The sequence below is a fragment of the Rutilus rutilus genome (genome assembly GCF_951802725.1).
Source record: "Rutilus rutilus genome assembly, chromosome: 14".
NCBI classification, from domain to species: domain Eukaryota; kingdom Metazoa; phylum Chordata; class Actinopteri; order Cypriniformes; family Leuciscidae; genus Rutilus; species Rutilus rutilus.
Window position 1 is genome coordinate 33,208,490 of NC_140219.1, and position 27,854 is coordinate 33,236,343.

At 38.0% G+C, this 27,854-nt stretch overlaps 1 protein-coding gene across 2 annotated transcripts in view; it reads left to right on the top strand.

Annotated features, from left to right (window-relative positions):
• The window catches only part of nlgn3a (neuroligin 3a), a 212,715-nt gene that overhangs the window by 70,246 nt on the left and 114,615 nt on the right, over window positions 1-27,854 (top strand). The window contains exons 3-5 of one of the 2 annotated variants that reach the window (XM_084430000.1): window positions 1,738-1,797; window positions 15,758-15,817; window positions 25,041-25,190. In XM_084430000.1, the coding sequence (XP_084286126.1) occupies window positions 1,738-1,797; window positions 15,758-15,817; window positions 25,041-25,190 (270 nt within the window). The remainder of the gene's footprint in view (window positions 1-1,737; window positions 1,798-15,757; window positions 15,818-25,040; window positions 25,191-27,854) is intronic. The other variant, XM_084430001.1, reaches the window with a different exon arrangement.

Below are 27,854 nucleotides of genomic sequence, written 5' to 3' on the forward strand. Positions count from 1 at the left end.
AAGTGTTACCATTTCATATACATATAAAGAGTCATTCTTAAATATGGCCATCTGCTGGTGCTGTCTGTAAGCATGACAGCTAGTGGTTGAAATCGGTACTGCAGTCCAAATTCAAAATATCAGAGATCGTTGTTTCCCCCGCCCCTCCTCCTCAGCCTCGACGCTCACACTGGTTGCCAGTTTGAGGACACGCAACAGAAAACAGCGCAATTGAAATTGAAGTTAATGACTGTAAGTTAATGAGTTGATTTATCCGTGTTTTAATATGCTCTCGTTCATAGAGATTTTTAGATGGATATCAAGGTTTTTAGGTTGTGTAGAATCTGCAATCTCTGTTTGCTCGTTTCCAAGTCTGCAATACATTGTGTTCCTTGCAACTGGCATCACGGCTGTCGAAATACTATTGGGTGAACTGGCAGTGGGCGAGATCACGCAGACCAAAACAAAAAACAACTGACAACACAGATCGTGTAAAATAATAAGTAAAATAACTGGCTGTAGAAGTGTTTTTCATAGAAACAAGTATTTGAACTTAGCATGGTTCCTAAATATCTGCAAACATATTATGATATTTTTATGATTTAGTAGAGAAAAAAAGTTACATACATCACCTTTAAATATCTGCAAAGGCCAGAGCATTACAATTACATAATTGTAAGGCTATATTACATGTATAGTCTCTCACTTTTCAGAACACTTGATGAGTATCTAATCAAAATAACAATATGTATAGTAGTAATACAGTAAGACCTGGAAAAACTATTGGTGTGGATTTTTGCCGATAAACGATAGTTCTACCAATCAACTGTCGGTACCGATATATCGGCAAAACCGATGAACGAATGCAAACATTTATGGAAATTGGACCATAGGTGGTGCTATAACTGTTAAAAAGCTTTAAAAATCATAAATGGTCCTTTCCATCTCTGATCTAAGAGGTTACAGGCTTGTTAAATAAAACATAATACCTGTTTACTCATGTGCTTAAAGGCCTTAAAGCGCTTGAGCCCCGATAACTGCTGCTCGCAGCTATATTTATTATTATTATTGTACCCAAGCAAAACAAAACTCTTAAAATACAATGATTGCAATGGTTGGCTACAATGATTGGCTTATTTCTAAAGAGTTAGTAAAACATTTGCATGTTGCTAATGAAGCTAATGACACATGACAAAAATCTAAAATAAATAAGGCATAGGGCACAAGTACTGGGGGAAAATGAATATTTCACTGTCTAGGACCACACTATGTTTTGGAACAGAGCTACTGTTTAATTGAAAGCTACAACTTAAAATGCAACTTAAGTCATAAAACCAAAATGGACTTAAATGTGGTGGAGCACGCTTACAGCAATTCTCTGCATCTGTTCGGTCTCATTCTCAAAGCACATTTGGTGCATCGTACAACAGAGCCATGCATTTCTCATGCTAAACCTAGAGTGATGCAGCGGTGCAGGGATTGTGATGAGGAAGAGTTCAGTCAGTTTCTCTTGTGCTTGTAAAGGGTCTTATATAGCAGTGCATGTGAAACTAGGCTTCCTGTGTTCCAGGGTGCAGCAAATCAATTCCACCTTTTTTGGAATATTTTCTGCCCAAAAGACAGAGCACCCCAGCTAACGTTCTGGACAGGTTCTCTTTGTTGTTCTTGTGGGGAGGGGGAGTGACGTTGTTGCATGTTCTCCTCAAACGTTTCTTCCAGAGCCTTCTGTTATTTTGTAGTCTTTTATTCATTTTACAGTCAAAAGAATATCCAAGGAATGTGCCAGAAAACCCAACAAGAAAATATGTAGAAAAGGAGGTATGTAAGCAAGCCAACATTGGAGCCAAATACAGAGAAGAGAGCGACTGGTACTTCCTCTCTCGTTCCCAAGGGATATCTCCGTCAACTACACAGTCTTGTGCGCTCAGCAGTGTTAAAAATGTCTGTATATTTCTTTTAACATAGGTTTTTTTTTTTTTTTGAATATGTGTTATTTCAAATTACTAAACAATGTGTATGTAGACAACTCCCAGTTATACTAGTTGACATGAAGTGGTGCCCTTATTTTTTTTTTATATATATATATAAATGTTTTGTCATTTCATTTGAAAAGGTTAATATTGTTACATTCATTTTGTCACTTGATTTTGCCCCCAAAAAGTGTGAATAACCGCTGACAGTTCTCTTTCAAAAATGTTTAGTGTTCATGTTCAACCTTGTTACGTTTAAAAACGTAAAAAAATTCCAAGATCAGAAAAAAAAAAGAAAAAAAAAACTTCTGCTCTCTAGCAAATATACTTGCATTATGTCAACTCAACAGTCAAGAGGCCATAAAAGCACAAGAATGTTGACTATATGCTTTGATTCCTTCTTGACTGCTGAGCATGACAAGGTCAATGTAATTGCTTACTAAAAACTAAAGATTGCAAGCAAAAATGTCCTTTTTTTGAACGTAAAGACATTTTTTTTTTTTTTTTTTTTTGACCATAGAGAGTTCATAATATTATATTTAAATGGGCAAGTTTCATAGCTGAACAGGGTTGAATAAAAAGTTATAAAATGTATGAAATTTGGCACACAGATAGAGGACAGTCTGAACATTAACCACAGCAATTTTGGAGTCTCTACATCAATCCCTCTAGCGCCACCAACGGATCAAAGTCCATGGCGGCAAAAATGATGGATTTCAAGTTTATTAGTCAAACCGTTCTCGAATAATGTGCGAAGTTGCAAACTAATTCGACAAAGAGCACGCCAAAAAGGGACATGAGGATATATCTCCGCAACATTTTAGTATAATCAGACCCAACTTGGTGTTTGTTATGACAACAATGATCTAAGGATACCTGCACAGATTCGGCACAGTGCCACCTGTTGGTCAAGAGATATAAAACATTTATATTTTGGCTTATTTCTGAGCAGTTTGGCCAAAAATCACAAAACTGATGTCTTTAGATTTGGTGCAGCGTGCTGAGTTGAATGATACCCAACTTTCCCATTTCGGCTATTTTAGGCATCGCCCATTTAGATTTTTTGTCTTAAAATGCTATATTTTACGAATGCATTGGCATATCGTTACAAAACGCGTCTTCGGCATGATGTCTTGAAGGTTCTCAAAAAGTTTTGGGGCAGTGCCACCTTGTGTTTAGAGACCCCTGTCCAAGAACGTTGGTCCGATTTTCACCAAAATTTTATTCAGATCATCTTCAGACCATGCTGGCTTTCGTGTTGATAGACAAAACCGTTATCATTTAACATATCAACGAATTTGAAGGCGTGATGCCAAACTGAATCTAAAGCTTTATCTCTGCAAGGTTTTTGCTGTATTGACTCCAAACTTTGTGTTTGTCATTGTCACCCTACGCTGACCAGACCACGTCAATTTGGTGATAGCACCACCTATTGGTCAAAAGTGACAAGCAATGTAATACTATTACAAGTGATTTATTTAGGATTTTTGTTTAACCATTTGCTTAAAATCATCTACAAATGTCTTCAATTAGTCATTTTTGAAGTTAGTGTGCTTGTGCCATTAATCACTGCTTGCAGCTATTTTTATTATTGTTGTTGTTATTATTATTATTCGACAAGTACAACCCATTTAAATGTAATGGTGATGAATGTGACATGCAATTTGGCTGATATTTTAGTGACAATTTAAAAAAAAAAAAACTACATTTTAATGCATTGTTTACTATTTATTTTTGCATTGCACACTAAGAGTTCAGTCTCTAAAATAATCAATTACTATAACTTATTAATCTTAATTATACATGTAGTAAGTCATGGGGACACACAAAATGATAACGTTTCCTGACAAAGACCTATATATACATTACCTACGTAATGCTGAACTCATGTTTTAATAGACAGCGCATCCAATTTATTCAGCGTTGTGAGACTGATGTCATAACACAAAGAATCATACAGTAAGATATGAGTCAGTGATGTCATACAGCTTGATATGTGTCGGAACTTGTAATATCATATGACATGAGTAATGATGAGTGTTCCTGCAGCCACAATATGGAGTCTGTCATTACAGAAACCTCTGCACCAATGTCAAAATCAATGCATTGTTTTAAAAAGCAACAGCCATGAGGATACAGTTCCAGTAAATGTAGCATGTGTTTAGAAAAGCATAATAGATGACCTCAAAGCCACAGATACGGACTAAACGCAAAAACTGAAATGTTATCTAGTTAGATGTTGGTTTTAATTGGGGTAAAATCAATGCTTCTGTAACAGCAACATATTTTTCAACAGGGAAATTCCAGGTTATTTAAGAATGAGATCCAGCAATCACCTATAATTAAGCAATAATAATTATAACCTTGAAAATACCAACATCAAACATACAGTACTTTGTATACACTTGCACTCGGTAAAGTAGAAATGTTCAGAGTTTAAAAACAACTTAAGCTGTACAGGCAGCATCTGTGACTTGTTATCAATAACCACAAACTAATTTAAACTCACCCCTCGTACAGTAGTGCATTAACAGTAGAGGTCTATTGGGAAAGTGTACAGGAGGATTTAAAAGCAGAAATTTGAAGCTTGTATTTTTGTTAAAGCACTTAATTCTTCTATACAATGATGTGTGTGTTTTGAGATGTTGTCTAAAACCGACTATCTACTGTGACGAACTTCTGACGTTATTTCTGTACACAGCACTTTGACGATAGTTATGTCATTTTTCTTCCTAAAACCCTCGCGTGTATTGTGTGAAAGTTGGATATAGGTTTGCTCAGGTGTGTTAGTGATTATATCGCATTAGTCTAATGTTAACACAGATAATGTTTAGGTTTTGTGGCTATTCTTTTGAAACCGTGTGTGTCTATATAACATAAAATCCTCTGTGCAGACACTATCCAATATAAACCTCCATCATAAATATAGTGTTGTCCTTTTTCAAAATGATTTTAATGTCACAGATGCTGTCTTGCTCGTCACTGGGGCTTGTATTAAACCCTGAATATGCCTTTAAAGCATTTTGGGCAAACTGGAATATGGATCCCCATGACCTTCTCTAACCACTCAATTTGCATTTTTAAAGAAAACATATTAATTTGATATTGTTTATGCATATTGGTATTATGTTTTCATTAATAAAACTGAGTTGTTTCTGATAAACTGCAAGCTCAGCAAGACCTAAAAACTGCTGAATAACAAGGCTTTTTAGAAGAAAAAACGCTTTATGACAGCAAAATGATAACAAAAATGGCAGTAATTTGTGCATTATTTAGTACTTGCATTAGCACACTTTAAACAAAAGGTTATAATGAAATAAGTGCTGTTCCTCTGAAATGAACATTAGCATGTTTCCGCCACAGAACAATAATAATTAAAAAAAGGTCATTGTGATTTAATTTTTTTCTCACAATCCTTTTGTTTAGACATAAAATTGAATTTCTAGATATAAACTTGCAAACTGTCATATAGTCCGAATTGTGGGATATAAAATTGTGAGATACAAAGTCAATTTCGATTCCATTTTCTCCATAGGGAAACAGATTTTTAATGATAACTTAAACACCTTTAAAGTCAGCCCTTTGATCTACGACGTTGTTCATCGATGGTATTTGTTTCTGTTGAAGCCGTCGGCCCGCATTATTTCAGCTTATTCTTAAAATAATTGTGTTTAAGAGCATATATATACAGTACACTCACCTAAAGGATTATTAGGAACACCATACTAATATTGTGTTTGACCCCCTTTCGCCTTCAGAACTGCTTTAATTCTACGTGGCATTGATTCAACAAGGTGCTGAAAGCATTCTTTAGAAATGTTGGCCCATATTGATAGGATAGCATCTTGCAGTTGATGGAGATTTGTGGGATGCACATCCAGGGCACGAAGCTCCCGTTCCACCACATCCCAAAGATGCTCTATTGGGTTGAGATCTGGTGACTGTGGGGGCCATTTTAGTACAGTGAACTCATTGTCATGTTCAAGAAACCAATTTGAAATGATTCGAGCTTTGTGACATGGTGCATTATCCTGCTGGAAGTAGCCATCAGAGGATGGGTACATGGTGGTCATAAAGGGACGGACATGGTCAGAAACAATGCTCAGGTAGGCCGTGGCATTTAAACGATGCCCAATTGGCACTAAGGGGCCTAAAGTGTGCCAAGAAAACATCCCCCACACCATTACACCACCACCACCAGCCTGCACAGTGGTAACAAGGCATGATGGATCCATGTTCTCATTCTGTTTACGCCAAATTCTGACTCTACCATCTGAATGTCTCAACAGAAATCGAGACTCATCAGACCAGGCAACATTTTTCCAGTCTTCAACTGTCCAATTTTGGTGAGCTCGTGCAAATTGTAGCCTCTTTTTCCTATTTGTAGTGGAGATGAGTGGTACCCGGTGGGGTCTTCTGCTGTTGTAGCCCATCCGCCTCAAGGTTGTGCGTGTTGTGGCTTCACAAATGCTTTGCTGCATACCTCGGTTGTAACGAGTGGTTATTTCAGTCAAAGTTGCTCTTCTATCAGCTTGAATCAGTCGGCCCATTCTCCTCTGACCTCTAGCATCAACAAGGCATTTTCGCCCACAGGACTGCCGCATACTGGATGTTTTTCCCTTTTCACACCATTCTTTGTAAACCCTAGAAATGGTTGTGCGTGAAAATCCCAGTAACTGAGCAGATTGTGAAATACTCAGACCGGCCCGTCTGGCACCAACAACCATGCCACGCTCAAAATTGCTTAAATCACCTTTCTTTCCCATTCTGACATTCAGTTTGGAGTTCAGGAGATTGTCTTGACCAGGACCACACCCCTAAATGCATTGAAGCAACTGCCATGTGATTGGTTGATTAGATAATTGCATTAATGAGAAATTGAACAGGTGTTCCTAATAATCCTTTAGGTGAGTGTATATATATATATATATGAATGTTTGTAATAAACTAGTTTTATATTTCTTCATTGTTTTTAATTTGATTCTGCAGTTCGCAATGCTTCATGGGATTGTAGTTCTTTCCCTGATTAAAGCTGTTAAACACACAGTCTTGTCCTATATCGCTTTAACGAAGACTTTTTTTTAAAATCCCTATGGGAAAAATGAATGTAAAAAACACTTATGGGAAGCAGCGCCGCTGATTTTTTATTCTGTGGCGGAAACAAACTTCCATAGAAATGAAAACCATCATATCCAAAATGTAAAAACCTTTATAATGGGCTCACAGCTCACAATTTTTCATCATTATTATTATTATTTACATTGCACTGCTTGATATGACAGCTGTCTTTACACTGACACCTAGAGGTGTGGATGAAGCATTAGACAAAAGCACATGTTTACGATTACCAATTCTACCAATGTAGAAATGCACCAGATAAAGATAAAAGTGCAAAGATAAAACGAGCGGTATTCAGCTGATCATGTGATCTCAACAAGTGGTGACACGCTCCACGTGAAATAAAAACGCTTACGTATACACTATAATCCTGAGGTGAAGACTGCAAACAAAATATCCTATTCAAAGGTGTAAAAACGTACACAAAACTTATCAAAATAACACGCAATATCTGTCACATTTGTAGAAGAGGTGTCTGGAAAAAATAATGGCATTGTGTTGTGCATCAGATTCCCTGGAAAGCTTCCGGAATCAGAGAATAGAGAAACTCCCGTGTCACGGTCCCGATCGCAGTCTCCCGTGATCTTGTTATGAGAAATGTAAATAACAGCCAAGCATCAAAACCAATGTCTTTACACAGAAGCAGCTGCCGAACTATTAACAGCAGCGTTCAGGGGGAAACTACGGCTGCAGTGAGTTTGCGCTGTCGGTTAAATGATCTATGTGGTGTGAGGGAAAGTCTTACGGGAACAAGCCCTCCCTAGAGGAGCCGTCTGTCTGGATATGGGTCAGGAACGCATTTACTCTACCTCGTTTATTTCCTCTTCTTAATATACTTAGATTTGCTGAATCTACAAATATTATGGCTGATAGCATTAAAAAGAAACCTGAATGCTCTTTTTGCATTAAGCCAATGATTTCTTGTATTAAATGGTTGTTTTGTTTATCAGAGTTTCTACGGGCATTTATATTTTGGGTTTGTGATTTCCCAAGGCTGTTTGCGATCTCCCAAGGCTGCACGTTGATTATCGTAATAGCATGTAATATATTAATGTATAAGAGCAGCTGAAGTTTTGAACTCGCAACACAACATTTGCATTAGAAAGCACAATTCTGAACTCTAAAATGAGGGTTTTGGTTGTTAGAGAGCAATATTTTTGATCAGACCAAAAAATAACCTGTTAGTCTCAACATGCAGCAACATGAAAATCTTATGTAAATTCCGTCAAATTTGCATAACATAAAACCATCAGTAAGGGTTGCCAGGCAACAGTACGCTTGTGCTCTAAGAGCCTGTTGATGGTCTATCCACTCCGTCGAGCTGTTTCAATCCAATTTGCCCCAGGGATTTACAAAAGAAAATTTTATCAAGACATTATGTTAGGTGGAAAAGCTGCAAATGTGACAGAGAATGGAGGTACACTCACACACACACATACACACACTCACTCACACAAAGGTCTTACATTTAGCAAACACATTAAAGTTCGCAAGTGCACAAACACTTCGATCTGTTACCAGAAAGAGCTATTTTCTGATGAATGCACAAAAGCACACAAAACTGATCCATTGACAAATTATGAAAAAGTGTTTTTGGCCAAATTTGATCTTCAGAGTTTGTCCATTTTGGATGCAGTCGTGTTGTTTTTCACAAACACATTAAAATACATTTACTTCTATAATGTGACATACGTATTTCCAAGTGAAACGATTAGAGAGAGAGAGAGAGAAATTGTGGGGTTTGTTGGAAGAGAGAGGATAAAAAAGAGGCTTCAGAGATGGAGCTATTTATTACAGTTGTAACAAAAGTCCACTGAAGGCGAGCTGAAGTTTAGAAAACCATAAGCTGTTTATTTGACATATATAATCCGCAGTGAACAGATCAAGACGGTGACGTGAACTCAACTTGATTGAAGCCCTATTCGGACGGTAAATGTTTCTGTTGAATACAATACAGTACTACATTTAAAAATATAAACCAAGCTTTTGTTTCTACTTAATGTAAATAAGAGGTTGCATTAACTTATTTCTGCTATTTTCTTTAATAACATTCATCATTTTGAGATAAAATGCAACACCAGGAGATTTAAATAATCAAATAATACATATGATATTATTCTCTTCTTCTTATTATTATTATTAGGGTCAAATCTGGATTCATGTTGACCTTTAAGCAGTGGTTCTACTTTTGTGAAGTGAAAATGGGTCACACAAACAACAGGCGGAAAACGCTAAATGTCAATAATAAAATGCTAATATGCATTTAATTTGGAACAAAATGACACAATACATTGGCTCATCAACATGCAAAAGAAGGCGGTGTGTCCAATCAAAGCCATCGAATGTTGTTTTGCACAAATCAGACAGATCCCAACATTGACAGTTTGTGTGGCATTCATCCGTCAGCCTGGAAAAGCCAGGGACATTTTTGCATGTTTTGGTGTTGTGTTGGGTCATGACTTCATGTTGAATGTAAAAATTTATAATAAGGAACAATTAGTGAATAAGATGTCATGAACTCACAGTGAACAACATTTTTGCATTAATCTAGGCCAATACTGATTTATAAAAATTCGAGTTTGATAATAATACATTGACACAAGGACCCCTTATATTATACAACAATTCACCATTACCTTTCATTACTGACCCAGGCTCTTGTGTTTACTGGATGAAATAATAATCATAATTCAAAACAATTTTATAGAGAGCAATGTCCAGTAGATAATATGTTAAAATAAGATTTATGCACACTTGAATTTCCCATGTAATCTCTATGACTTTTTAACATTTCTTTTCCAGCCCTGAAAATCACTATTTAAGGTTCCATGACCATACTGTAATAACATGCTTATAGTACCAAATTAATGTTGTTTATATACTTGGTCGTTAAAGCTATCAATATTTATGTATGGTCGTATATTTTAATTATACTTGATATATTTTAATGTGGGAGAGAATGAAACGTTTAGCTGAACTTTAGCTTCTTAATCGTAGCTTGGGTTCAGATCAAATACGCCCTGCAGAACGAATGCTAATTTCTACAACTTGAAATGTTAAAATGTATTAGCGTAAGTAGAAATTAACATTAACCATGATTAACGGCCGTAAAGGTGTTCGTTGTTATGCCATTGCGGTCAATGTGTAGGACCTTATCACCAAACCAGTTGTGGACCGAACTATACATATGTTATGTTCTGAATATTTTATAATCATATACCATATGATGCTAGCAGGAGGCACTTTTAATGAATTCTGTAGTCTAAACTTCGTGCATCTATTTCTGTTTATAAATTCAGTTTAAGAACTCCCTGCTGTTAACAGAACGTTTAATGCCTAAAGGGTGTTTTTTTTAAAGATTGCATTAATGCCATTCCCCAAGTACATGGTCAATTATGATTATTTGCTTCTATTAACATAATATTCCGATGTTGGCTACAGATTTCCCATGAAACACGCATGCATGATGAAATCAGTCAGGGAGATGTTTCTGTTTTAAATGTCATTTATCAAGAGAGAATTCCTGCTTTGGTGCGGTCTAATTGTTTGAGAGACGGGATCAGACCGGAGAACGTTTTTACACGCCATTCAGAGGGGTCTTTTTCCCACGAGAAAGACGAATTGGACAAGTCGTCATATTCCGGCGGTCTGCCAGCGTGATGGAAACTGCTAAGCGTTAGAATCTGAACCAGGCTCCGACTGAGCAGTGACAGACAATGAAATGGCATGGAAATGGCTTTTGGATCGCTCGACTTTCCCGAGGTTTGAGATGTGTGCGCGTGTAGCCGCAGGCATGGCAAACAGCAGAGGCATAAACGGAGAAAAGGGGTGGGCGGAAGTTAGGGAAGAAAGGCACAAGGGAAGCGGATGTCCCCTCCGCTTGATATGGAGCAGCTCTTTTAAATGTGCGGCAGCCCATAGGCCTGGCTTGAGCGAACTCTTGCCAGTGGCGCTTCATTCACTGACACTTGAAATGCAAGACACAGCTTATCCAGGAAGTTTTCCTTGGGATCCCACACTGCTCGCTGGCCCCAGTGTATCTGCCTGTTCAGAGCGCAGTGTCTTTGTTCTTAGTCCTTCTATAAAGGGCCGGTTATTCCTCCAAGGTCGGGTCGTAGCCGTTTTCGTGATCTATACATCGCTTGCTCATTTCATCCACTCCAAAATCAGCATGTACGTCATCAATAAAGTTCTTTAGAAACTGCTGATATTTCAGCGATCTTAATGTAATCATCAATTTCCGTGCACCTTTTTCTCTTTCATAAGCTCTCTTCGCAGTCACTCTTGGTTATTGTTCGGTTAACGGCAAGGACAGCTCATAATGCGGTCCTCTATTTATCCAGCACTCGTAATAAAAACAAAAGGCCTGTGATATAAAAGTCCTCTGGGCTACTAATGCCCCGGTGCAAATCTTTGTCTGTCCTTTCTCTAGGATTATAGTCTCCTTAACCTTTAAAGTCGACATCAAGTCGAAATTGGCCCTAGTCACTTCCTTAATAACATGTTCCTGGTTTTATTGTACACAATTTCGTAAGTCCTCAGAAACGACTTTCCTTTGTGCTGTCATCCACGAGTGGAGACTGTAGTCAGTGTTATTTGCGGATTGCTTTAGATGAAAAGATGAGGTTATGGCAATAATAGAAAATAACAATGTGCTCACACTCTCAAGGTGTCTGATCCTTTTGCAGGTTACTAGAAAAACAGCGAAAGTGCCTTCAGCTTCTGTTTACTGTGGCGTCAATAGACTTACACAAAAGGCATCGATATTTTAGGAAGTAAAACTAGTTTCTCAAAATGCCTTGATATTGTTGCAGGTAAAATGAGTCATGCTTGTGAATTTTTACAAAAAAAATATATTAAATATTGATTATGCTATATTTATACATTTAATCAGGTGTTCCTGGATCTGGAAAAGAAGGAGAGATGATTGTATCTGCCTATTGTGTGTTTTATCAACGCGAGTTCATGAATATTCATGAGTATTCGTACATTTTAGGGCTTTGAAACGATTAAGCGTGATTAATCGCCTCCAAAATAAAAGTATATGTGCGTGTACTGTGTATAATTATTTTGTATATATAAATACACACACATGCATGTATATATTTAAGAGTTTATATTTATATTTTAATTTGTTATTTATATATGAAATATGGTAACACTTTATTTTACAGCGTCCTTGTTACATATGTTACATGTACTTACCATAGTAATAACAGTAAATTATGCATAATTACATGCAACTAACCCTCAACCAAATCCAAATCCTACCCTAACCCTATAGTAAGTACATGTAGTTGCTTAATATTACTCAGTACTTAAATGTATAATTACACTTTAACAATGACACCTTAAAATAAAGTGTAACCTAAACTAGTTATATATATATATAATATAAATTATATATAAATGTATATACATGCAAATATTTCACAAATATAAACATGCATGTGTGTGTATTTATATATACAAAACAATTACACACATATTATGTAAACACAAACTTTTATTTTGGTTGCGATTAATCGAGATTAATCGTTGCACAGCCGTAGTACATTTACATAAGTTTGCATAGACCAAAAAATATGATATTGACACATCGACAGCATTTAAAACATAAATTATTTTATATACAGTAAGAACAACTTAACAAACATGTTAAAATTATCATTGTTTTGTTTGCCGTGGGACACAAAAGTAGATTTCTGAATATGCTGTGACTCAAGAAAATGACTACAACAATAATTAGTTTATTTTTCTTATTACTTATCTTGCTCTGTAATTCAAATCTTCAAAATCATATGATTGTGTTGGATTATAACCTCAAACATTCAATGATCTTCATCCTCAGTAGCGATCATAACCACCAAATATCGCACTCATAAAAAATGCTGCTGCTTTATGATAAAGTTTTACATTTATGCTCTCGCCTGCTTCATCACCGATTGTGACATGCCGTGTTTCAGGCGATGTTCCCGTTCGTTTAGCCAAGGACATCATAGAAGTCAGTGGAGAAAAGCCCCGCCCCCTCATGACGGGATTGGTCACATGATTGTGACGGCAGGAAACGGGCGTTTTTGAGACTCTTTGGTTCGCTGCAGTTTTATGAAGAAAATATTCAGACTGATGAATTTGCACATTAAATTTGCATATTAAAAACACCACATAGACAACATTAAACACTTGATTTTCACCACAGGGAGTCTTTAATATTCCTCTGCATACTTCACATTGAAATTCTTTTCCAGAAGTAACAAAAGATCAAATATTACGAGAAACGCAGAGGAATGAGAGGGATTGTTAAATAGAGAAGCCACACAGGGAGGATTTGAGACAGACAGTAAAGTGAATACCATCTTGGATTGTTAGAAATCAACATTTCGCCAATAGGTCCCTCGCCACATTGTGACCTTTCCGATATGTAAATCTGGGCTCAATCCATTGTCACTCTGACCCACTTCTCCTGCGCTTCAGAATGGGATGCACTTTACATTCAGTGAGCTTTTACACTGACGCATAGGTCAAAGAGGCTGTATTAGCTCACTGTAAAAGCTGAAGTGTGTGGAGACGCCGGACCAGATGGGCTGCCGTCCGCTGAGGTTAATATCAGTGTGATAAAAAGCGCTGAATAAAGCTGGGAATCTTATTCAGAACCATTTTAAACTAATTATTCACGTGGCATTCATTTCTGTCAACGGTTCTTGAAACTTGTATGTTTTAATGGCAATGCGAATGAAATACTGTACTAAAATGGTGGTGCTACAAGAAGACTTAATGAAAAGTAAATGCAGTGCAATGTCAAAGCTAATGGTGTAGGGTCAATGTGAACAAATGATGAACAAATGGTCAAAAAGACCTAACAATCAAACTCATGTTTAAATCATCTAGTGACTAACTTGCTCAGTTACCAATTCAATGTTTTTATAATGTCCAACTCAACATGAAGTTTTGTGAGACTCAAATCTGTGTAGTTACTGATTAGTTGTTCATAAAATCTAAAGGTATAGTAAAATAAATGTGCATTAGTTATGCGTTAATAGTAATTACACATTTTGTTACAGATTTGTAAACATTAGTCATACTCAAAAATACTAAATTCCATTAACAAATACAACATTTTAGTATTGTATAAGTAAATGTTAAAATGAACAAATTAAGATGAATACATGCAAGTATTTTTCATTGTTAGTTCATGTTATCTAATGTTAACCTTATTGCAAAGTTTTTGATAAAACATTAAAATATGATTCCAGAACATTTATCAAAAGTACAATCGTAGCATTAGAATTTTGAGATATAAAGTCAGAATTGAGTGATATAAAGTCAGAATTGGGAGATATATGCACTCACACTTACGAGAAATAAACTCGCAATTCTGACTTTATAACATGCAATTTCGAATTTATATCACGCAGTTCGGACAGTTTTTTTTTTTTCTGTGGCGTAAAACAAACTTTCATTCATTCATTGACGTTATTGATGGTTGATAAATCCAGGGATTTTGCATTTCAAAATTAGATTTTCACTGACGTGAGTTTAACGTCAGCCATATATTAACGCAGAATCGTTTGGTCTGTGAATACTCTCAATGAAAAATAATATAGTTTATGGGAACTGCAACACGATGCCATTAAATCCAGACGCACTACAAAGGACATTTGAAGTGACAGAGCTTTCTCGCCTCGGGTATCACAGCTGCCACCTCTCTCAAACAATGCATTCATTCAACTTAACCTAACAGTGCAACGCCACACACCTAGTGCGCTACACAACACACGCACGAGACAGGTCTTTCCATGCACTTTAAAAATGTGTTTGTACTGCTAAAACTTTGCAGCATGCATAAAAAGATTGACCTCCCTTCTGTGATCTTTAAGACATGAATCATTGGGTGACCAGGATTTTGCCAAGTAGGACAAGGAACAGCTTTCCAAACTGACCCGACAGATTTTAGGGATAGGGTTTTACTGTAGCTAAACATGCTGATCAACAAATGTGCTGATTTATCCAACTGGATCTGTACAAACACTGATGAAGACATTGTGGTGATGTGATTAGTTGCATCTGTGTTTTGTAGCGTTCACTTGAAATGAACACTAATGATGAAATGATTACGCTTTGAAAAGCAGAGTCAAATCTCTATTAAGGCATTTTAAAATGGGCGAAGAATAATGCAGTTTACTCTATCATTACAAATTGTAGCTTGTCGTGTTAATGCTTTTATTAATAGTGTGTTAAGCTCTTGACCCTCTGAAAAGTATGTCATTTATTTGAATGAAACTGCAGCACTCATTGAATTGTACTACTACTTTGTTTGAAAAAAATCTGTATATGTGATTTGTAATATTAAGAACAGACTTAATAAGAGGGTGGAACACAACCGATCGTTTATTGTAATGCCCTGCTATTGAATAATCTGTCATGTTTTTTTAGACATTTAGCCAAATTGACATCAAAATTCTAACCTCTTATTAGGGTTGTGTTCTAATAGATGCACATTATGTGAACTTGATTCTGCATACAGTACATTTAAGTGATTTGTGTTAGCTATTGGTCAGTTACTGTAAGTCAATGAATACTGTCTAATCTTGATCACATGTGGCAGCTCTTTGTTAAGCTTTTTTGTCTTGATGATCATGCTATTTTGAATGTTCCTGTGCTTCTCTGTATTTTCCCCGCTTTACTAACAGGAACCCATTCCAAAAAACAGGGCGAGGATTTATCCGATAACGACGGTGATGAAGATGAAGGTATTCTCTTTGGTGACAAAAGACAATTGCATGTCTTGGATCTTTTTTTTTTTTTTTTTTTTTGCTTCTGTTTTCTGTACTTTGAATGCAGCCCTTCCTCTTGCACCTTTTTATCTTCTCTCATGGTCTAAAGAGTCATCGAAGTCCTTTGTGTGGCTGTGGAGGATGACTGTGTTTTGAATACATCAATACTTAGCATGTCAGGGAGATTTTTAGAGGTAGCGTGAATTGCGTAGGTTCAGCTTGGCTTCGTGTTTTGTTTTGTCTTCTTCTTTCATCTGTTGTATATAAGAGGCTACAGACGCATAATTGTGTTGATTAGTGCAGTGATTCTCAACTGGTTTTCCATCACAACTTAACATAATGATTTATCATACAAAAGTCACAAGAATATCCTTAAAATCAGATATGGAAATCTCATGAACAACATAAACCCAACAATATGCTAAATTATTGAGTTTGGGTTATAAATGGGTTTGCATATACGATTTACGATGCATATAAATACCAAACATTTGAATGAGGTCAGTTGTGTCAGTAGTTCACAGCACAACACACTTTTAGGTCAGCACCACTCGTCACAAGTAATCTTGGGTCATGTTGGCTTGCACCTTGCTTAGTTCTGTCCATACCTTTCAAGGATAACGGCATGCTACGCAGCCTGTCCATGTTGCCAAGTCTCTGATTATTTTGTATCAAAATTATATTGAGTGATTGAACGCAGTCTGTTTAACACAATGCAAACTGCTCAACACAAACATCACCCATTGACCTCCACATGAGAAACGTTTTACCGTTTACCATTTATTTATTTACATGGAATATGTTATGCCTTCACACTTTATAGTTAGATACACCGGATCCGTTTCCGAAAGGTCTGTAGCAGATGATGTCAAAGTTGAAATTGGTTGAACCTTGTTACAGCGCTTGACCTGCGTGCAACATAAAGCCGGCTCTACTGCTGATGCTTGACGCCTCGTTCCTTTGAGTGTCATCTAGTCATGTAATAACTACTGCATAGCAGTTCAAGGCCATTGTATAGTGCAAACCCATATTTTCATGAAGTGGTAATCGTAACGTCTGGCTCCCGTGTACAGCATGCAAGGTTTTCTCACACTGTCTGTGTTCAGCAACATGGAGGCAGATATGAGGCAAGCATGTGTATCACAACACAGTTTTTAAAACAGCCGAATGGATTTAGATGAGGAGAGAGAGGCTGACAAGTTGTGGTAAGAGGATTAGCCACGGAGGGGGGGAAAGCATGCGCGCAAGCGAAGTTGCCAATCAGCAAGAGCATTGTTCAGTTTCAACATTTATCTTGGGATATTCTGGGCTCAGGGTGGATATCTGGCGAGATTAGAATAGGGAAAGTATTCTTCCCCGGTTACTGCAAAAGGCTTAAACCCCAGAACCTATCTCAAATCCTGTTATTGTTGTTCCTTTATGCTCCTAAACTGACAATAGATTTTATAGGTGAGGGACATGTTCAGTGCTGGAGTTATGGTCTTGCTGTACGCCCCTACTGTGCCTTTGTTGGTTTAGACCAAGTGCTGCTCTCAGTTTGTGTCTGGCTGGCCACATTTACTGTGTTTGCAGGCGAGATGGCTTCGTATTTGCCATTCTACTGTTGTACTTTTACAGCAGTGTCTAAGGCTGAAATGGAAACTGAAGCAAGTCACGTTTGAAGCGACTCAGCCAGGGGTATTAACAGCAGTGTTAATCGATATGCTTTCTTCAATACCAGTAGAGGCAGAGGCCTTGTAATGCACACGTCCACATGTAGAGGAGCTTCCCTCGGGAGGATTTGGACTTCCAATCCCAAGCGGTTGCATTACCTTTGCAATTGGCTGGTTCAGACAATCCAATTTCTGACTTGTGCAAATGTGGCGGCTCTCCATGAAAAATTCACTAGGCTCCAGCAGTCAAGCAGCATGTCCTTACAGAGGCTTTTCCGCTTGGTCTGGAGGTTGGGTTTATGGCCGAAGCAGTCCCAGTGGGATGTGGATCCAGCTCTGGATTGAGATGTAGTCCGCTGAGGTGTCTGTGTTCTAGCCCTGGGCATGTTTTTGCATGAGGTGCCAATTACCTTGCATCAATGGCCTGCCTGTTTTTCCTTGACTCTGAATGGCTCAGGGATATGGCGTCAACTGTGACAATAGGGAACATGGCTTGTGAAGCATGCCATAACATTAAAATAAAACAAGAATACAAAGCAGGCAAAAGTGGCAAATGAGCTGAATGCGTTGCCCTAGATTGGAAGGTTGTGGCTGGTGAATAGTTCCTTGTTAAAGCATTTTTTGTGATCTCCACTGAAGATCTCAAATGTAAGAGAGCTACAAATGAGTGTTGACACTTGAACAGTGCGTGAATGATATTCCACTTGAGCCAACTATATATCAGTATGCCCCATTTGTCTAACAAGGCGTGCAAGTCAAAGCAACAATACACGGACACAGAATCTACAGTGGAGCTGCCACTGCATATTTGTGAATTATAGTAGAAGTGATCATGACACATTGTTCACCTTACAACCTCTACTCGTCTCTGGCTACATAGTATCATTGTGAATCTAGGCCATGCTTCCTTGGCAAACATTTCTAGACGACATCACCACACACTTAACCCTTCGCCAGGTCACGAAGGAGCCTTTAGGCTCAAATTAAGCCAATCTCTTTCTGCTCACTCTGACTGAATCCCAATTCATCTGCAAAGCTAGGAAGTCAGTACATTAGTATTGGGACATCTGTGTCATAAAATAACACCTTGTTAACATGATAAATGCACATACCTTTCTATAGGTAAAAGTGTGCTTGAGCGTATACTTCCAAAATTCCTCCTGAAACTGTACACAAGCAACTTTCCAAGCAATTTGATGTGTTTGATTTGGGATGCAGCAATCCTAATCTGATTTACTGTCTCTGATGGATACAATATGACTTTGGATTCAGCCCAGATGTCTGTCTTTAGCACTGAAATAGACTGGGCTCATATGACATAATGTAACTAGCAAGCTGTTGGCATCATTTCTCAGCTGGTGGTCCTTATTTCAGTCATCAAGCTTTGCACAAACATATTGCAGTGCCTCTCATTCTGTAGAACATCTCTGGCAATTAAGCCAACCTCAGGTGCTGCTAAACAAAGATATACAACACCTCATTCCACTCTGGTTTTCACTGTTATTGAATATTTTGTAGGTGTATATGTAGGCACATGGAACTAATTAATAATGCAGAACATGGCAGTAGTAATAAATTGTCCTTGGCCCACAGGAAGATATACCTTGTCTCATGTGTCTGCTGTCATAGACTTCCCACCGCTGACAAATAGATGCACATTGCCATTGCATTGGCTCGCTTATCCATGTGCTCTAATTGGGCAAAAGAGCACTTAACTCCTCTAGACACCAGCCATCTTCTGATGGTGCCAGTGGCCAGGCCAGCTCCACCTGCTGGGGTGTTAGGATGGGTTTCACAGAGTTCAGTACCCACTGTCACACAAGATGGGTTAAATAAAACAATGGGCCAAACTGGATGTATGCCTGTTTGTATAATGTTGTGCCAGTAGTTGAAGGAACAGACTGCAGACATAGTGCATATGTTGCGTTGTTGGCTAGTAAGTTGAAATAACTCCTATCCGCAGTCTTAAACTTTGACGTATAACTTGTCCTGCACAGTTTGTGGCAAAGACATGAGTGACCTCAAATTACACAACTTGTTTGGAGAGGTGTGCTATTTGTTTGAATTTAGGATGAACTTACAATACATTTGTAAAAAAATAAAATAAATATATATATATATATATATATATATATATATATATATATAGCCCTGTTCACACCAAGACGAATGTTTGGAATATTATCGAACATATCGAACATTTGTGCGATAAACATTTTGATGGCTGTTCGGGCCAATATGAACATTTGCACACTGCCAGTGTGATTTTGTAATGTGAGTTGTTCTAATCTCTTTACCATCGTACTGCAAATTAAACTGGCCAACCAATAAGATTTGCGCCTTTGTTCCTTTGCTCAGAGCTGCTGCTGTTACCTAAAACTACAGTGAATAGCAGAGGAAGAATCCGGAACCGGCTCTGTTGTCTCTGTACTTATGTATTTGGTATTGTTTGATAAACACCAAAGTGCAGGGATCGGCAACCTATGGCACGTGTGCCAACACTGGGGAGGAATATTCACTTAATGGGATTAGAATGATTGAATTATCCCAAATAATGAATTGATTGATTGATTGATTGATTGATTATGATAGAGATTCACAAATAAATGTAAAGAGATTCACAAAAAATTATCAAATTCATAAATAAATAGATCATAGTGAATACAGTAAAATGAACATGTGTAAATACTGTTTCACTTCTTATATCGTCTCTGACAAGCGTCAGAAGTCGTGTAGTGCTGATATGGCTCACTGGCTTTATGTCTGCATGGGTTTCCTCTGGGTGCTCCTGTTTCCCCCATAATCAAAAAACATGCAGTATAGGTGAACTGGAGATGCTAACTTGTCCATAGGTGTGTGTGAGTCTTAAGATAGGTAACGGGGAGGGTTGGGCAAAGACCTGGCGATCTACCCCAGAAAAAAAATTTAAATAATTATAGGCAAGAAAATTCATGGACAGTCTCTAGTATGACACGAGATGACCCATTGAATCACCAAGAGTTGGATACGACTGAAATGGATAATGAATAAGCGCCACCTACTGTCAGAGAGTGAAATTCCCTTTTCATTCAGTCTGTCCGCCGTTTTTGGTCAAACCAGACAAATCGCTTGTGAAAATCACAGTGCCTTTTTGTGCCGAACATTTGTGTTGGTGAGAACAGGCCTTCACACTGATGGAGGGACCCACATGTTTTCTTGTTGAAACCAAAGCAACATAGAGTCTGGAGGATGAACTCTTTGGGCTATTAAGCAACCTAGACACCCTAGCAGTGTGCTGGCGGGTTTTGCATGGACAAAAGCACTCACATTTGTAAAGTCCATTTTCCTTTGCATCAGTCTCAGGAAATTGTCTCAAATTCGAGTTTTTCATCTTGAAGGGTGTGAGTATGCAGTAGTGCTATTGGTTAGTAGCGTGTGAGGTGTCTGATGTGGAGTCTGCATGGCGGAGCATTGGGTTTAAGAAGAAACTGCCCCCCCCCACCCCCCTCTCTCTCTCTCTCTCTCTCTCTCTCTCTCTCTCTCTCTCTCTCTCTCTCTCTCTCTCTCTCTCTCTCTCTCTCTCTCTCTCTCTCTCTCTCTCTCCCCCTCCTCCTCATTCACTGCTTGGGGTTGGCTTCAAAGCGCACATCAAACCCACTGTCTCTGTGTTAGTACCATTATATATAATGCACACACACCAGAGCCCAGCCTCAAGAACTCACCTTCCTCAAAGGTCACTCGTCCCCATCTGGATTGAGGTTGAGCCATTGAAGTCTAAGTCTACAAATTGCCACATGCACACCTTTTGTATTTCACTTAGGCCTATATGTGTCATTACAACTTGTAATTTAAAAGAAATTGATTAAAAGTGGTGCTAGTACCGCAGTAATGCCGTACCCCTACATCCCATTATGCCAACTCTCTTACAATACAGTATGCGAAAAACACTGTGTGAAATAAGTAGTATGCCGTATTTATAAAATAGTACCAGAATGACATTCTGCCAGTGAAGCCGCCTGTCTGACGTCGTAGGTCACGTGATATTTCCAGCATTCAGGATGTAGTATGTCTATGGCTGTGTTTAACTCTTCCCTTAAGGGGAATCCCAGCCGCCATTTTGAAGTGTGTTCAACTTTGTCAAGTGCATGGTAGATGCATAGGCGGATCCATAGACCACAATGCAACATGACTGTAACATCACAGCAGGTCACGCTTAATTTACCCCCACACCACACCTCACCACTCTAGGCTATTATATTAGAGATACTGTAAGAGTTATAACTCTAGTGTATATATTTAGAGTTATACACACACATATCTATATATAGTTGCAACTACTGTAGGTTGCTGTATACAGTGTCTAAAGGCTGCATGTGCATGTATTATGTATTTTCCTGCAGAGTCCAATCCATAATAGCTTCAGAAATATTCAGTTTGACCTGGAAGTGTCGATCTCCAACATTTATGTTATCCGTGATGAGGTCAGCGGTGGGGTCTAAAGTCGAAACCTCGGCTCGGGAGCTCATACAATGCTCACAATGAGAATGTTTGACAGTTTCCATGTTTTACAGCGTCAGTGCGAGTCCGGGCCACTTATCAGTGCTCACGCTGTCCAGTTCCTCTAGAGTGACAGGCCGTTGAGAGGTGGCCCGTGGAGAATTTTGAGAGGTTCACAGATAGCTTGACGCGTCCTCCTCCTCCTGAGCTCTACAGCTCTGACGTCCCCCATGTTTTAACACCCTAATCACAACTCTGATGGAGATGCTGAAGACTTTGTGAAGAAGGTCGTTCAACTCAGGGGTGTTAAGTGTTGTTTCATTTTTAAGGAAGCAGGGGTCTTCGTCTTCCTTAGTTCACTTGGAGATGATTGATGGAGGTTATATAAAGGAATAGGATGCATGCAAAGATGGAACATACGCATTGGTTTGTGTGTGTGTGTGTGTGTGTGTGTGTGTGTCATAGCAAATGAGTCATGTTTTCATGTCAAAGAACATATCAACCATTATTGTGCATTCATGAAGTTGACATTTCAGTTTAATGTCCTATAGTTTTATTCCCTCATGTTTAAGGTCATGTATGTCTTGTTCATTCAAATTATGTTTTTGTGAAATGTCTTTATGATGCATTTTAATCAATATGTCTCCTCTTTTTCCTCAGGATGTGACTTTTGAAGGACTAGCTTGATTTGATTTTAACATTATATATGAATATTTGCTTGAGAAGAGATCAGTTAGCAGAGTATTATGTTTTATACCAACATGATGTGAATCAACAAAAGAGGTTACTGATAACATTGACATGATTTATCTTTGTATTGTTTTTCTAATTGATCTGTTCATTCTATATCTCATCCTGTGCATCCCTTGTGCAGGAAATCTTGTGCATTTTTTTCTCTCTCTCTCTCTCTCTCTCGCCCTCTTTTTCCCACTCCATACATTGTCTTTCTTCCGTACGATAAGTGTCAACAGAGAATTGTCATTTCAAAGCAGTGTCTTATCATACTTCTATCAGATACCAGATAAATCTTTAAACGTAACCATAAATGTTTCAGCTGGCAGATCTGAAATGGAAAAATTCTTATACAAATCAGTTCTCGCTTGTTCCATGAGATCAGGATCGTAACGTGTGAATGCGTTATTATCGTGTAAAGGAGACGTTAAGCAGACAGTGGCACAGTTATTGCAAATAACATTGTTTTTTTGCACAAAAAAGCAAGTCTGTAATTTGCTGTGACCACATACATGCAAATAAGCGCATATTTAACAGGAGGGCTTGAATGCGAACGGGGGCAAATGCACTGGAGTGGTGTTTGCGATTAGGCTTTCTCAAAGATTCTGAATTTTGATCTGCCGTATCCATGGCAACTTTCAATACAATACAGCATTTTGAGCCCAGCAGGGCTTGTGTCTCTTTCATCTCTGTAGAGAGACCATTTTCTCTGCTTGTGTTCTCTTTTATATTATGCCATTCAAAATAAAATAAAAAATTAACTGATAATGATTGATTGTTAAATGTCTCTAAAAAAAATTTGAAAGAAATAAGAAACGTTGTGATTTCTTTTGAAGGAATAGTTTGGCCAAAATTAAAAAAAAACTTCCTCGCGTACTTCTAAACCTGTATTAGTCTTTCTTTCGGGAAACACAAAAGGATATGTTGCAATAGATTGTCCGAGCTTCTGTTTCCCATATAACAAAAGTGAATGTTGATATATACATAAAACTTTATTATTTTCAATAAAAACCTCTGTTAATTCTCAATAACCAAATTGGTTTGTAATGCCATTCTTTTTATGGTTAAGTACCGGCAACCACAGCTCTCAGGTTATTCTTTTTTCCTTAAATTGAAGTTTAATGCTATAAAACCTGCTATATTATTAACATATTTTTACAGTTGCAACCACAGCTGCCAGTTTTTTTACCATAAACTTTTGTTAAATGTCATAAACCCTAAAATATTTCTACCATATTTTTTCGGTAAAGTACTTCAACCACAGCTGCCAGTGTTTTTTTTGTTGTTGTTTTTTTGCCATACATTTAAGTTAAATTCTGTAAAATAAATTAATATTGCTACTGTTTTTTTTGTTTTGTTTTTTACGGTAATGTATGGTAAATGCTACAGGAAGTTTTTTTTTTTTTTTTTTTTTACAGTGTAAAATCTGTACATTTAACAGTATTTTACTGTAAAAATAGAAATGTCTTGTGAGATCTATTACAGTTTTTTTTACCGTAGTTAGGGTATATACTGTTAACCAATGAACGTATTTTTTCCATTACATTTTTACTGTTAAAATTACGGCCATTTTTTACAGTGTGCTGTCAAGCTTCAAAAATTAACTCACACAACTTGTGCACTGTATTCTATAGTCTTCTGAAGTCATACAGTCATGTTAATTTAGTTTTAAAAAGTAAGAAACTTTAGAGGTCACGTTATAAGAGAACCAATAGCATTTGGTGCCAATGATGCCAAACCTGCCGTGACGTCCAATTGCACCAAATTTGAACTGAATTCCAGTGGAGGGGAAGATTTACAATGAATAATGACAGAAATTTGGTTCTGGCCTCAGAGCACTTGGAATACAGTGCTCACAGTGTGTATGTACGGACTCCTTTTGTGGTGCTTTTGGAGCTTGGCAGTGTAAAACAACATTCACTTTTGCCTAAGATGATTGTGCATTTCACGGAAGCAAAATATTACTCAGAACAATCATTTTAATTTCTGGCTGAACTAAAATACCCCTGCCCGTTTTAAACCCTTCGGTGTCTGTGTGCCACAGCAGTGAAGTCTAACAAGGCCATTAAATTTGCGATGAGCTCATCATTTAGGCCACTAAAGCGTGTTAGAGCCGCCTGCAATAGCCAGTTAGGTTCTGACCTTCCATATGGCTTCATCTGTTCATATCTGTTTTGCGCATACTGTTCATTACGAGAGACAAATGACTCGGCTGATATGAGATGCATCTCAGACTGTAATCGAGCCGGTGGCTGGTATCTGGGAGGACTGTGAGACGCATTGCTGTGTTGAATCGGGCCAGTGGGGGAGTGAGAGTTTAATGGTGGCCACTCTTGCAGACATACGAGATACTGGAGCCAAACCTGTGATGGTGTACATTCACGGCGGATCGTACATGGAGGGCACCGGGAACATGATTGACGGAAGCGTGCTGGCCAGTTACGGGAACGTCATCGTTATTACGCTCAACTTTCGAGTCGGCGTCCTAGGTAAGCACTTTTCGTTGTTATATGACTTTCCAGGAGCAGCCATATTGGAAAAATAGTATAGAGAACTACATTTTTAGCATATGTTTGCTAATGTCTGGGTTTAATTATTAAAACTACTATTTTTACTTGAATAATATGCTGAATGCTGCTTGCTATATCAGTAAATGCAAAACACTGAAGCAAGAGATGTGGTTTAAACTCTTGCCAAAGTTCAGTCGGCTTTTTGTTTTTGTTTGGCTTGCTTGTTGTGTTGATTGAGAAAAGCGCTATATAAATGTAATGAATTATTATTATTATTACTTGTTAAAATCTGTGCAGAAAAATGTCCAGTCATCCAGTTATGCTTTTATATTTGACACATAAGCACAATGAAGAGTGAATTTTTTAAAGCTGATTCTGAATCCAAAATACATCCAATATACATCCCAAAAAGAAGAGTCTTTGTTATACTGAAGTTCTTGTTCAACAGATGCTTTTATTAATATGCACATATTAAAGCAGCAGTCCTTCTGGAGTAACCTGAAAGTCTAATGTCTTGATCAAAAGCACACTTTGTATAGTTCATGGCTGACTCCTTGCTGGATTTGAACTTTTTGGAGACCACATCTGTTAAAGTGTAACTTTGCCGATTTTCAACCTGCTTTGTATTGTTACAATGTGGGTAGTATATGTAAATGAACAATGTTTACTCATTCCTCATGTTACCTGGATTGAGAAATTCAGCAAACGTCCCGCCGGAGGACAAAACGCTCCAGGGCTTTGAGGAAAACTACAGATTATACTTCCATATTTTTGTATCCCCGCCCACGGACCGTCGGATCGACAGAGGGTTATTAACAGAGCAGTTATCGTAAGAGTAGTTTGACCACTGAAACTTGTATTGCACCATGTCTATGCTTTAAACAGGATTATTGTAAAAACTGAACACTCTTGCAACCAGCTTTACGTGACGGTGTTTTGCTTCGGCAGTTTCTTTCCGTTTTGCCTGAAACACGTTGACTACAAACACAGAGGTTTTTCAGATTTTCCATCGCTGCGTTCTCTTTGCTGTCTACAACACGCTGGATCCTTCACTGAAAACCGAAAGAAACCCGGAACAACACAAGTCAACACCATTATGACTAAAAGTTTGCTAAGAGGGATTTCCTACTAAAGCAAGGCGGTATTTCACACTCTGGTGTGTGAAGTAAAACAATTACTCGCAGGTTGCATTCGGCATATATTTTACAAATGATGAATGGTACATCTCTACAGGTTGTGCAAGGAATGATGGCAGCACTATGAACTTAGCATTTTCCCTTTATTAAAACACAGGACACCCCTCATTTGCATAGTGATGGCTGCTGCAGATGTAATTGAAATTCAGAGCAGACCGAACAATTCCAGGGAAGAAAAATAAATAAATAATAGGATATTCATATGAAAAAGAGCCTCCTTTTAATTATGCAGCTTAAAGGTAAGAAGAGAGAATTATTCCTCATTTAGCTTGTGGCTATTCTGACTTGCGAATGTGAACATGGCTGTATGTAGGTTACAGGAGTTTGATGTAAAATTCATGTATTCATGCATGCATGTGCCTTATTTGAGGATCACATAAAAGCGGTCTAGAATGAAAATAGCACTCGAGATGCGTGCGAATACAGTCTGGAAATTTGCAACACACTAAGAGCGACCGGCTCACTGTACAGTCTTTATTCTCGAGCACTGTTTAATAAGTCTCGCTGGAGTTTTATCATCGCACTGCAGCGTTTCCACCTGTCCTGTGGATGTGATAATTATTGCTACTAAGTGTGGACCCTGTCTCTCCAGGGGCCCTATTTGGAGACTTTCGCATGTGAACTCCACACCATGTAGATGGCTGAGAACTCATTACAGGTTTAATATTTAATTACCAATGCCAGATCACCGGCGAGTCTTTCCTGCGGATGCTGCGTCTGTCTCTTTGTGACTGATGGGATATGTGAATATTGTGGCAGTCAGATTTGATCAGACACAGAGTTTGCTCAGAGACAATTTGTTTATAGAAGTCCTGTCTCGTTGAGCATCGGCTGGTGTGTGTGTGTGTGTGTGTGTGTGTGTGTGCGCGCGAGTGTGGATAAGGCCGGGCTTGCTGGGACCCTTTAATGGCGTGTAATGACTCCTAGTCAAGGGGGAGTATCTTATATCACTGCTCTTTACAAATATAATTACTCACTGGCTCTCCAGAGCATGTCAAATTCCTTTTCTTGTGGGGAAAACTTAATTACTGTTTCCAGATGCATTAAATATTAACAATGGCCACCTCTCTTTTAAAGTCCATGGACCTTTGCCCTTTCTCTTGGTAAGCCCGCGGAGCAGTTGCCAAATGTGATTTAGAAAAGATTTGAAATAATACTGGAGCTATGAAAAATATGGAATAAATCACCAGCACTTGGCTTTCAGTTTGGTTTTATTATTATTATTATTTTGCGGTCTATAGATATGGTTTTAAAGCAGTACATTATGGCAGTTTTAGAAGTGTTTGTCTTTTTCCAGAGCTCATAGCTCAAGGCAACATGAATGTTTGATTGCTTTCCATTACATTTGCGGTTCTTTCTGACTCATATCCACATTGGACGATTAACATTTCAATGAACATCATCAGTATGGTTGTGCATATAGATAAAGCGTGTATCTGCAGCAAAC